Source organism: Strix uralensis, chromosome 6 (assembly GCF_047716275.1).
Source record: "Strix uralensis isolate ZFMK-TIS-50842 chromosome 6, bStrUra1, whole genome shotgun sequence".
NCBI classification, from domain to species: Eukaryota; Metazoa; Chordata; class Aves; order Strigiformes; family Strigidae; genus Strix; species Strix uralensis.
The window spans coordinates 23309980-23323833 of record NC_133977.1 but is presented as its reverse complement, the minus strand read 5'-3'; the positions used below and the strand labels follow the sequence as shown (position 1 = coordinate 23323833).

Genomic DNA, 13854 nt, shown 5'->3' with positions numbered 1-13854 from the left:
TGGTGGGATCCTGAAAGATTTATAGCTAGTAGGTAATATAATCTGTGTGGCAGGATTGCTTTTGTATCTTTTGTATACAGCACTTCAGATTACTGTATGCCAGATGTAGTGAAGTACAATGGATAGTTCTTTTGCATGTTAGTGTTAGAAAAATAGATCAAAATTTAAGGTAGGTGAGATGAAGTAGATTAAAACATAAAGAAGGTAGGTGAGGTGATTGTCAGAATCCCGTTTTTATATTTGATCTCTGAAGTATTTGGTATCTCTTGGCTGCCCAGCCTCCTGAGGAGAGGGTAAAATATTAAAGTGTTCTGAATTTCATGTTCAAAATATTCAGGAAACATCTCTGCTATGGATTTCGGTATATGCAAGTTGCTTCCATGTATCCTTGATTTGGGACTGAAAGCAAGGGTAGCATAGAATAGAAACATCTGAATCAGCTCTGTCTTAAGTGTAACTGCACCCATATGCTCATGTGACCTGAATAGCAAGCTCTGCTTGCAGATATGGGTATGTGGCTTCTGGATGTTAGTTAATAAATCCACACAAAATGGACAATGCCTGTGGGCATGTGCGGGCTCACCTGTGTTCATCTGTGTGGGATTATGAGTTATGTTGTGCAACAGTGCTCAGTAGACTTTAATAAAGACATTTAAATGACATAAAAGTAAGGAAATGTTACTTGGAGAAGAGAATTCTAAATCTGACTAGAGCAAAGCCAGTTGTAGGTTGTTTTGATATGGGTGTTATTTTCATTTTGTACTTGGCTTTTTATGCAGCTGTGTATAACTGATTTGTATAAAAATGACATGCAGGCTTAGTATTTTGCTATACCAAATTTCAATATATTTTGGAAGGGGAGAGAAAACTTAAAATGCTTCACGTTTTTCCTCCTAGCTTAAAATATTTTCTATAGTTTTATGAATGTATGTTGTTTACATTTGTACTTTTGAAAATTAAACATCGTAATTTTTTCTTCCCAAGAACTCGGGGACAGCTCAAGTGTTCAGTTTGGTCGCAGAACGTAGAAAGAAATTTCAGGAGATCATCAATCGGAACACCAGTGAGGCAAATCAGGTGGTTCGGCCCAAAACATCGATGAAATGGTCAGCACCTGGTGCAACTCCACAGCTAACTACAGCCATTCTAGAAGTCAAGGAAAGCATACTGTCCTTGCTGATTAAATTGCATCACAAACTCTCAGGAAAACAAAACTCTTACTATCCTCCGTGGTTGGATGATGTGGATGTTTTAATCCACCCAGAAATTCCAAGATACTCTCACGGTGATGGAATGACAGCAGTAGAAAGAATTTTATTGAAAGCTGCTGTACAGAGCAGACTGAATAAACGTATAATTGAAGAGATATGCAGAAAGGTGACACCTCCTGTACCACCAAAAAAGATTAGTTCTGCAGAGAAGAAAACTTTGGATAAAGAAGAAAGGTAACATTAAGTAAAGGCACTGTAGAAGGGCAGTGTGTGTTGTGCATCTGTCGATTGATCTGTCTCTAGGTCTTTGCATGAAGTACTTACTAAAAGAGTAAGTCTTAATTCTACACTTCTCATCTTTATCCATTTTGAATATATATGATTTACATGGGTGTTGAGGAAGAACCTGCACCTTGCTAATTTAGATCTTTAAATTATGTTGCCACCAGCTTGGAATGGACAAGAATACTCTTGAGTATTTGTCTGTGCAGTATTTTGATGTATTAATGGTTTATGTAACCAGACTATATGATAATGGTTCTAGAAATTTGGGTAGAAACATGCAGCCATCTGACTCAGTTGGTTTCTGGATTACTTTTATTTATCCTGCTATTTTTATTTGAAAATAAATTTTTCATTAAATTCTCTCTGATATGTCCAAGACCAACACTGTACTTTAAAATTAAACATAAAAAAACCCCAGATTTAATAAGTTACATACTTTACAAAGTAAAATTATTTTTTTCTTGCAAGTGTTCAGTCAATGGTTTAATTTTCAAAATCCTTTGTAATAGTTCAGTAAATGAGAAAAATAGTCAAGATTTAGCATGTAAAATTGTCTTTCAGAAAATGCCAGACTGAATGGCTGCTTTAGATAAAACACAGCTATATCTTGGATACCTACTTGTTATTGTGGTATTCAGTAGTACTAGATTTATGCATGGGAGAGGCACAGGAATCTATGAATCAAGTAACTTTTCATATAGAAAAGGGTAAGATCATTCCTTTCCCCCTATGAAGGATATGATCTTTCCAAGGATCTGTTGTGGACACTTTTTAAGTTTTCAGTTAAATTCTGGGGTTAACATAATGATGAAAATAAATGTTTCCACTTCTTTGTTGTTCTGAGTGACTATTTCCTTCTCCCCAGATCCATAATAGGATTGGAGACCCATAAAGTTTATTAATGGACAGTGTGATAACTTAAATGACTAATCTTATAGACTGACAGTGCTCATATATAGTCAGGCTGCAATTTTTACTTTCTTTTTTGATTGTATTTTTTTTCCCCCCAAGTCCAGTTGTATTAGTGAAGACTGAGCAGATTGTGAACGTTCCGTGATAACCCTTTTTGGTTAATTCAACATATAATGACACACTTGGCATCACTCAGGCAATGGGTTGTCACCATAGAAACAGAAATACAGAACTAAAAGAGAGCTTGAGCTGCTTGCAGTATTTTTTCAATTGCAGTGTCATACTCCCATGGGCCATCATGGAAAATTACTGAGCTGTACTGAATCTGTCAGAGTTAGTTTATGTCTTCTTATTAAAGGCCTCTATTTACAGTCATTCTGCTCTTAGTCAAGGAGTATATTGAGAAATTCCCAGGGAGAAATAAATAAAAACAGGTTTAATGAATGCCCTGGTATGATCCTCAGAATAATGAATCTTAGGATTGTTGTAAATAGAAGTTATTTTGAGAAATGGTAGCTGTACAATGTGACAGATAAATGGGCAGAGATATTGGGGTTTTTAAGGTGCCTTTAAGAAAACAAGTTAGAAGCTTTGACTTACAAACAGGCCACCTAAGGATAACAGGTTAAGGTATATTAGCTGCTTTGGGACTGTGCATGCCTGTTCCTGTGCCAGGACAGTGATAATCAGACAGTGCTGGAGATTAAAGAGGACTCACCCATCAGCACATTAGATGCCAAGTGATGATTTTAAATCCCTTGTTAGTTATCTGAATCATCTCTGAGCGAGGGAAAAGAATTCATTGTAAGTGCTGATGCACTGAGTTTGTAGCTATGATAGAGCTTCCCTGGCTGCACTGGGTCGGTGCTGTGTAAAACCCCCAGCCTTGGGGCATGTAGGTCTTTGCATGTGCCATGTGGTGAGCAGCTGTGATGTGAGTTTTGTTTGATTTTCCCACTTGTGCTCTCCCATTTCCTCTACTTGTAAACTCTGGTCAAAGTAAAGATCCTTTCTTGGTACCTCAGGAAGAGGAAAATCAATGTCTATTTTCTTTATCTTTTACATCCATCAGTACTCCTGTACCTGCTGCAGTATGTATATGTAGGGAGTTACGGAATAGCTGGTCATGTGGCCTTGTACAGATCACTAATATAGATTAAATAGAAGGATAAACAAGAATGAATCTCTAATGTCTTGCATTTGTAAATCCAGAGCTGTGTTAAACGATGAGGAAAAAGTCAGTGAAGTCAGCTTGGCTCCAGGGAGATAAGGGCCTTCAATCTGGAAGCAATCTCAAACTTCTTTAAGTCCAGGTATAAAAGCTGTTGGTGACCAGTATCTTGGGTGGAGATGGGGGAGAAGGAACCAGTATGAGGAGCCTGAGCTAGAAAATAAATTATTCATAATTGTTTCCCTTGGCATCAAGCTTGATATTAAAAGTGAGTGAGGTAGGCTTTAATTATTAACTTGTAAACATTGGTTCCTCTCAGGAGTACTTGTTTTTGTACAACAGTTGATACTTCACTCTGTTATTCTTCCCTTATGTAACAGAAAAAACTTCCAAGAATAATGCCTTGGGTTCTCTTCCTTATGATGCTGTGTCCTAATCTGTTAAAAGATCCTTTGGTCTTCTGAAGAGTTTTTTAGAACAGGATTTTATTCCTTCAGACTCAAAAGAGAATAACTCTTACTTCTTAAAAAAACTCTATTTTTAAAGCAAGAGACTTCCTTTTTAGGCTTGAAAATTAATCTTTTATTTAGAGGAATTTTGAATGATATTATTAAAGGTGGCAACTGTAGTCAGCCTGACACTATAAAGTATTTTTTTTCCTCCATTATATATACTCTTTTTTTTTTCTTTTCTTTCTTCCCCCTTCTTCTTTCACTCAGACGACAGAAGGCCAGAGAAAGGCAACAGAAATTGTTGGCTGAATTTGCCTCAAGGCAGAAAAGCTTCATGGAAACTGCCATGGATGTTGGTAAGTTTTTGTGTCATTGACTGCTTGCTTATTTTTATTTGTTATTTCCACATTAGTACTAGGGTTTTTACTCAAACATTTAAAAAAAAAAAACCAAACAAAATAAACCCTCAAAAAAAACCCCCTCCCCTCAGATCCCACTACTGTATCCACTTGTTCACTAAATACTTCTTAAGAGGTTTAAAGTTGTGTTTTCTAGGACAGATAATACTGAATACATAATTGCTAAAGAATAGATTAAATGATCTTGAAAATATTTAAAAGAGAACACATTATCCGGGGACATAATTTTATTCCTATTCGTAATACACAGCGGATGAAATGATTAAATGTGTGTGATGTGTTTTAAAGTATTTACCTTTTAATATAAAATGTCCCAAAGTTAGTATGTCTTTTAAAGATTGCATTTTCTTTAATCTGTAATAATAAAATTTAAGATTATTTCTTTGTAGAGCCTCAAATTTTAATAAGGTAAAAGTTTTGCATTTTAAATTTATGTATAGAATTAAGGAATGCATCATTTTTGGATCATCTCAGTTGCTATAAGTGATAACATTGTATTCTATTTCATGTACAGGCTTTACAGCAGAATTGGCTCTTGTTTTTCTTGAGAATAAGTTCTTTCAGGTTCTGCTGTGTAGAAGCACATAATCTTGATTAGTTTGCTTGTTAACTGAGGAATGGAAAATACCTTCATCATCTGGATTACTTGATTGAAAATTAGCACTTTTGAAAGATAAGAAAAAGCAGGAATCTATTTTCTTTTTTCCCCCTCTTTCAGTCAAATATCATCTGCTATGTAGTTTTGATCTGAGTTTAAGCACTGGTTAGAAATATTTTGACAACTGTTTCTGCTGAAAAAGTCTGATTTTTTTTGAAATTGTGAAATTCCCTTCAGTTCTTAGGTTGCTGAGATTTATCGCTTTATGCTTATGAAGGTCTTGGATACAGCAGTCATTTAAATTTCTTTAGCAAATAATTGACTATGTATATGGTGTTATGTTTGGAGGGTGTGCAATACAACACAAAGTTCACAGATAAAAATGGGATTAAGTCATGCTTATTAAATGGGTAGCTATTTCTTTTTAATCTATTTGTTGAAGTAAGGAAGAAGGCAGGAAGAAACATGCATTATACTTATTAAAAATTAAGTCTTTTTACAGTCGTTGCTAATTGAAAGTAACTGGGAAACTTTGATTCTGCAGTCACCTATATTTTGAATTCTTCATATTGCAACTTTAAAGTTGATGTTTTTATATATGAAATCACATGTATCTCTATATATTTACCTAATATATATATGCTAATACAGCTATATGTATGCATAAATACTTGCATGCTTGAGTTTTACAAGCTATGCTTAAAGTAACTGCTTTGATTTGTGGATGAAGCATACTAGTTAAATCAATAAATTACACAGCATTTATTTGTGTGGAGTACTGGGAACAGTTAGCTTTTACTTAACTATGTATGTCAAATATTTTAAAGAACCCTTAATTTCTGTAACAGGCAGACCTGGTCCGTTGTGCTTAAGATTGTGCATTAAAAAGCTCTTGAGCATGCAACACTTAAATTGTTTGTTTCTGAGTATTTAAACAATGAATAACTTCAGATAGTTCAACATAAAAATAGTGTTTGTTTTCAATTACACCAGGTCATGCACAGCGGTAGATAGAATCAACTTAATGGACTACATTTTCATAAAGTTGTTCTGCATGAAGACATTTCTTGGCAACAATTTAATAGAACTCCAGACATTTTGTTAGCTGATTAATTGCTTGGCTTTTTTACTGACTTTTTTCAGTGTCTTCTAGGTTGCCATACTGTTTTCTGAGTTCTCAAGGAAAATTCACTGAATTTGTACTATAGTCCAGTATTAACTAGCCTTTATTTTCTAACTGGCATTAAAATAGCTTGCAGAAAGGAAGTACGTATTCCATTGTAGTGTGTAGGATTTATTTAAAAACCTAGATTAATTGTTTGCCAGGAATATTTTCTTCAGTTTGCTCTCTTTTTTTTTTTTTTTACTTGAAGTAATCTGTGCAGCTGTGAATGCAGTCTCTATATGTTATAGCAAATTATTGCAAAAGTGGCAAAACTATTGTTACTCTAATTTTAAAACACAAGACATGGTAAGAATTCTGAAACTAGTCTTTCTGGAGTGATTCAATTTAAAACTACTATAAGTATTTAATAGGCTTACCCTGAATTGTATCATAGCTGTGATGAAATAGTACATTTTAAAACAAAAATGTTTTCAAATGTAAACAAAAATTCATACTAAAATTAGTCAGTTAAAACATGTTCCACTCTCACACATTCAAACGTTGTTACCTGTTAATTCTGTTATAGGTTGAAATTCAGCAATAGGTTTATTTCTTAATTTTGATTGTTGTAATAGTAATAACACTGTCAGAATGCAGGATGGTGAGGCTTCAGCTCCCCTGGCTTTGTCACTGATTTTGTTGGTGTCACTTGAGTAAATTATTAGTAGTATCATCATTATAACCATCATCATCATCTTTTAAAACTTCCCTGTCTGTGAAATGTGGATGTGATTCAGTGGTAAAATCTGAGAACTGGTGTAATTGGTTTTGGGTATAACACTTAAAAAATTTCATAATAGCTTTCTCTTGACAATGTAGAAGACAGAAAATACTCTGAAACTAAATGTTTCTAGAAGATGATAGGAATAATAGAGAATAGCCAAAGCTTAAAGGTTATTTTGTTAAAACCCCATAAACTTAATAGTTTCCAAACTGTTTATTAAAGTGCACAGAGCTACTGTTAATCCCCTGAAGCATTCCTCTTCTTTGATTTTTGGGATGGTGCAATGAAACATGGCTTAAAAGGAACTTACCCAATTATATGTTCATTTTTCAATATTAAATGTGTCCCATTTTACCAGCAAAAAGTATTTATTTGAACTGAAATTCACAAATTCATCTGAGATTCTGAAAGTAAAGGTTGGCATTTTCTTGCATATAATCACTGTAGAAAAAATTCCGATTATGTAGCCCTTTCCATTTGTGCCCCCTGTTACTTTCTATTTATATTCTGTGACATCTGCAGAATTGCATTGCCGTTCAAGCTTGCCTGGAAGTAATTAAGTGAAATTTAGAAACAGTTATGTTAATGAACTAGGATGGAACAGAATCCACTGTGCTGTCTTTAGCTGTTTGACTGCAGGACAAACGTAAAAAGTAGAAAAATAAACCAAGAAACATCATTCTAAGAGCAGCAGATAGAGCTCTTCAAATATCTGAGGAGAATGTCCAGTGAGTCAAAAATGTGTTGTCATCTAATCACATACAGTGTCAACTCCATAGGCCTTCCAGCCTCCTAGTAATCGCTACCTTTACATCTTTGTTTTGAGGGCACTTACCCAGTGAGGCTATGGTTTATATGTTGTGTTGTGGAACTCCATGCAAGAGATTTTTGAAACTTCACTGCTTTTCAGGCGGGACTTGATAAGAACAAAAACAAATCCCTCTGCTCCAGTTTAATAGTAGCCTTTAATAAATTACAGTGATACTTGTAAAGATCTGTCTTAAGTTTTATAATCATGAAATACTATGGTCTATTACAGGCAAGATGCTGAACTACTTAATCAAATATAGTTTAGTGAAAATTTGTAAATTGGTTAATTTGTGAATTATAAATATTAAGACATCTTGCATTCCTTCAATATTTTTGCTGTCTCTGAAGTGCCCAGTATGATTTTTTTTTTTTATTTTGATGCCTCATGATAAGTATGCAGTATGATCTTTGTGTTTCTTTGCTATGATGTGAGTCTTGACAGGATGTAATTTTGTCCTTCAAGCAAATGTTCCCTAGCTAGACTTAAAAAAGTGCAGAGTTTTAATGCGAGGTGACATACATTTCCTAATGCTCAATCTTCTGAACCCCAGATAGAAAAATAAATTAGGTACTGATCTCTTGAGAATATATATGCTGGGTCAGGGCAAAGAATATTAGCATACTAATGGTTGCTTTGATGCCAAGGGGCCACTTTGACACACAATGTATACAGCAGAAAAAATGTTGACTACAGTCAACAGAGACTGTAAACTTTATTTACTGTGTTTATAAAGCCCTTTCAGTTCTGGGGTTTTGCTGGATAGGGGAAAGAAAGGGAGTGAATCTTTAACTCTGAAGAATAGAAAAGAAATAAAATTCAGGCAGCAATGCATTCTGTGATAAAACAGTATACTAGATTTTAGCAGACTCATCAGTATTTGCTAGGAGGTAGGAGATGCTAGGATTTTGTAACTTTGGATCTCTCATTTGTCTTGGTACAAAACTAAACAAAGAGCTAAATAATTAACTTTTTGAAAACCCATGGGAATGATAGTGTTTGACATTACCCTGGATTTCTGTCACAGTTTAAATGTTTTCATCCTCCTTCAGTGTTTTTATCTTTGTTTTCAACGAGGTTCATATTTATCCAGATTTTGGAAATAAATCACAAAGTCCCAGACCCCCACTATAAGGGGGTGGAGTGTGTTACAACATTAGACAAACCTCATGAAAGAAACTTGGTGAATTGATACCAATACCATGTGTCTTATCTTGTATTTTCCATCTGCTCCTTCACACGCATTGACATCATCAGGATGAGTCTCTGTGAAATCAATTAGGTTAAATCTTTGGAGTCAGAGTTTTAATATGTAAGCATCCTTGGTTGTATTCCAAAGAATGCTTGACATAAAATACATTTGCTGTCTCGTATGACTGCTGCCTGACTAGCAAAGTCATGCTTCAGCCTAGCAATTAAGCCACCTTGATCTTCCTTGCTCTCCTGTTGCTGCTACCTACTTTCTGAATCTCCAGTGGAGTGACGAGATGTCTTGTTTTGGGTGTCAGTGGTTTTCACACAGAACAAAACTGCAGGCTCCTACAAAACCTGTTTGAAAAGTGGAGGAATAATTTGCCTTGAGATCAGTATCTTAGCAAATAGCTCGCAAAGGATTCCTTTGGCACTCAATAAGGCGGTGTTGTTCTGGGACATAACACACAAGTGCTATTTTTCATGGAAATATCTTCCTAGCATTGGCAAAAAATGTTGGGGGTTTGTGCACCAGTGGAAGCAAAATAAGGAGATTTAGATTATTCTTCACCTTTTAGTTGCAACTGATGTGGCTTTGTTCACGTGACAGTTCTTGGTGATTTGTCTGGAGTTTTTAGCCAGAATGGAAGGAATTTTATGTTATATTACAATCAGTGTTTAACTATAAAGACTTTTCATTAATATAAAAGGACATTTAATAAAACTATTTCTATTAAGCTATCTTTTTATAATTGCATCCTGGGAGCTAGGAAATGTTAGCTCATGCTTTAAAAGTTGGTAAGAACCTATATTTTCTAAATCAGATTAATAAAATGGCATTATAACTCCAGAATTTTAAATAAATGTTTCACAAGTTGCCATGGAAAACACAAAGCAATTCTGTACTTTTGTTTATATGACATGGAGAAAAAATTTTAAAAAAGGTGCGGAGCGACAACATTCTGGGCATTTTAAGCTTCCATATGAGTACTATTGCAGTAAAATGCAGTTTAGTTTTATTTTACCCCATGTGAAATAGGAAATAGGTAGCTGAAAGTGAAGTAGAATGGAGACATGCCAATTACTTTATATTCAAAAGTATCAGTGCATTAATGAAATATTTTAGAAGGCAGTTTGCAGGAAAGAGTGTCTCATTTTCAACAGTATTTGGAGTTTAAACATGAGGAGAAACATGTCCTTGACGGTGTAGGTAGATCATGTATCTGGTGAGGCAGGGTCTGTTGCTTCCACAGGAGCTCCACAGAGGCAAAACTCAGGGAAGCAAGACAGACAAGACTGAGATCATTGCTATATGCATAGCTAATGTCTTTTTTCTGGACTGTTAACTGATATCTTTTCACACCAGCAATTATGCTGCCAAAAATGTACTCTCTCAAACAAACCATAGCCCAAGGCATCTCTTCCAAAGAAGCTAACAACTAGTTTAAGCCAGTAATCAAGGTTTATCATAGTCCATTCAAAAAGAATTGGGAGGTTTTGGTTGGTTGGGTTTTTTTGGTCTGCTTAATTATTTGACATTTTAAATTCTTGCCAGTTTTTCTTATCCATGGATTTTGTGTAAGTTGATTTTGTTTTCTCTCACTAGCTTTGGGGGAAATTATTTTATTAGGAAGTTTTCCTTGGTGCTAGAAGTTTAGTTCCCTTGAAATTTTATTGTTTGCCACAGCAGCCTAGCACTAGATCTGAGTAGTTATGAAGGAAACACACATTTGATCATTGAGTTCTAAAATTAAATTAGCCTGATTTTTATGTGCCTGTTGCACATAGGCAATAGAAGTATAGCTTGCATATACTGAATTGCTTTGAAACACCTTTTAAATACTAAGATCTGTATTTTTTTCCTTAAGGTTTAAAATAAGCAGTTTATGATGAAGAAATGGTATTTTGTAAATTAAATGTTGACTGATTTTGAGGACTTTCATTGAGTTGTTCAAAATCAGATTGCCACACCAGATTCACTTACTACACTTAAAAATATTGAATAGATGCATATTTTATGTTGTATTGACAATATTTTAGAAAAAGATCAATAAGAAGGCTGGAACTCTAGTCGTGTCATGTGCTTCTGATACACAGGTATCATACATGAGTGTGTGTTACACAATTATGAGGTGATGCTAAATATGAAAAATAGCTTTAGTATTTACTTCCTTCTGTGCTACAGCTGCTTCTAGGTTTTCTGGATGTTTGGACTTAAAAATATTTGCAGTTGATGAATTATTTTTCTTTCATCGTACATCTGTCTGCCACTAGATGGTGATAGACGTGTGTTCAATATTAACAACTGCATGTCAATGAAGATCGGAGTTCATTTTCATATGACCTTCAATAACTGACTGGGAAAACAATAGTTACTAAAACAGTGTAATTTTGATTCTGCCCTGTGAGTGAGAGCATTGTATGGGGCTTTTCATAGCAAAGAAAGATGTTGCCTAGCCTCCAACACGCTCTCCTTGTAGCAGCAGGCCTCCTGTGCTGAACTTGTAGTGGACTTTCAGAAGAGAGCAGCTCTCCTAAAAGCAGTTCTGCTGGTTTTTGGATTCTCTATCCAGTACCTTGGCCTACTTAATCAAGGAGATAAGACATGGTTGAAGGTAGGGAGGAGGTGTTTTCCTTTGGAAAAATTGTCTTCTAAGAAATAATGCACCCTTATATTCTAGGTCAAGAGGCTGACTGTATGTGTTTCTGAGCAGTCGCAGAATCACAGAGTCAGGAGAGGCTCATTCGGTCCTAAGGTGTTTTTCTTTCAAGCCAATAAAGAAGTCTTACCTTTGATTGTAACATAACATAAAATTGCTTCTGTTTTGGTTAGCCTCCTGCCCTGAAACCACCACCACCGTCATGTGAACAAAGCTACATAAGTGCATTTGCTTCACTACATTGAAGCTGGTCCTTAGCCTTGAACACTTCTGTCTGTGCACCTAGGAAATAATAATGTGGACCATTAAAAAAACAGATCTTTGATACATCTTGTGTACAGTAAATGTTAAACTAAACATCTGCTGCATAGCAGCAGGTTACTTTCTTAATGCACCCCAAATTATTAAAGATTGTCCAAGTTTCATATTAAAAAAATTTTTTTCATTTTTAGTTGTACGTTTCATTCACCTTGTCTAAGCATCTTTAAATTATTTCTAAGGTCTTCAGATTAATTTTTTCCTTCTAATTGTTGTTAAGAGTCAGTTATGAGCAAATCTGGTTTTAGTAGCAATTCATATCCATTGCCCTTAATCTCTCTCTGTTCAGAGTTTTCAATATAATGAAATAGAAGTTAGATCTCTGCTTTATAGAAGTTTTAAAGAGATAAAGTTTAATACAAAACTCAAACTAAACGTTTAATTCCACTGGGAATAATTTTGAATACGGTAAAACTTGTACTTCATTGTGTAGGTGTCTTTCTGTTTGAAGCAGCAAGGTAAGTTCTAAGCAAGGGTCAATGTTTTAGTTGTAGATAAACTAGAGAGATTATTTCGGAGTTTTTTGTCACTAACTCAATGCAGATGCAATTGGATTTCTTTCCCTCTGTTTAATATCAAATTTCTTATCCTTTTTTAGAATCGCCAGATGCTGATATTGCAATGGAGGTAGCTACATCAGAACAGCACGTTTCTGAGGCAATATACGATTGTGTTATTTGTGGACAAAGTGGTCCTTCTACTGAAGACAGACCTACGGGTCTAGTTGTACTGTTACAAGCATCCTCAGGTATGAATGTGTGACTTGGACAAGCAGTGTTTCTGCAGCTTTTAATATGTGTGCATAAATACTGTTGTGTCTCCTGGAAAGACACAGTCTTCCCTTTTCTGTGGATGGTCCTCCATGAGGTACATGTGTAGGTCTAAGGGTACTGAGAAAATTTTTAAATGTTTGGGAAAAGAGTGAACAGTTTAATTCCCTCCTAGTTCCTGTTAGCTTTTGCAAGCCCAGCAGTATATAATAGACCTGCAGGAAAATAGGTGTTGAAAGAAAATAAAATAGCCATCAGTGTATCAATATGTATGTGTATGTATATATACACTTTATGTACAAGTGCAAAAGCACAACTTTCAGTATTTAGTTTCTTTAATAATTTTTTTTTTTACGGTTTAACATCATCAAAGCACATTGTAGTTACAAACCAGGATTTCCTGATTGTTTTCTTAATTATTTAACATATTGTTATCCATTGCATTCTTTATTGCTTCTTTTCTTAATACAGTCTTGGGACAATGCTGCAATAGCACTGAGCCAAAGAAATTACCAACTACTGAAGAAGAGCAAATATACCCTTGGGATACCTGTGCAGCACTGCATGATGTGAGGCTTACAACTTTACAGCGATACTTTAAAGATGTAAGTATTTCACCTGAACAATACTACCACTTACGAAAAATTCATGTAAAAAGGTAGATGAAATGACAACTCAAGAGTCCTCCTAGTTTAATTTCTGTGTTTAGTGAACACTTTGTCATGTTGCGGTAGTTATGAAGTGTTTGCATTTGAAAGGGTCCTTGTTTTTAAATAGCACCTGGCTTTTCCCTAGTTCTATTTCTGACATAGGCATCTAGTATATCTACAGGCTATATAGTCATTAAATACTGATGCAGATGTTCTCTAGAAGAAGGTATTTCACAATTCAGCATGACCACACAATTGAGATGTGATTTTGCTGTCTTATGCGTCACTTACATAACACCAGTTTTCTTGTGGCTGTTCAGAAAACCTGATCAAGGAATTACTCTTAATCAGTTAAAAGTATTTTTGGCAGCACAGAGTGGAAAGAGTTGTGCTAATCTGTAACAGTTTTCTGAGCCACTGCAGAGAAGGGGAGGATGAATGGATGTGAAGGAGGGACTAGCAGAAGACTTAATCCTCTTCTGCTGAATCCTCGACTCTGCACAATATTACTGAAGTTCAA

The 13854-nt window shown here is 35.1% G+C and overlaps 1 protein-coding gene across 8 annotated transcripts in view; it reads left to right on the top strand.

The window, feature by feature from the left end:
• UBR3 (ubiquitin protein ligase E3 component n-recognin 3) overlaps positions 1-13854 on the top strand; it is a 116138-nt gene that overhangs the window by 53930 nt on the left and 48354 nt on the right. For all 8 annotated transcript variants that reach the window (XR_012629489.1, XM_074873253.1, XM_074873251.1 and 5 more), the window contains 4 exons: positions 985-1445; positions 4299-4387; positions 12513-12662; positions 13156-13289. Coding sequence is in view for 7 of the 8 variants with exons in the window: in XM_074873253.1 (XP_074729354.1) it covers positions 985-1445; positions 4299-4387; positions 12513-12662; positions 13156-13289 (834 nt within the window). In the remaining variant the exon portion in view is untranslated. The remainder of the gene's footprint in view (positions 1-984; positions 1446-4298; positions 4388-12512; positions 12663-13155; positions 13290-13854) is intronic.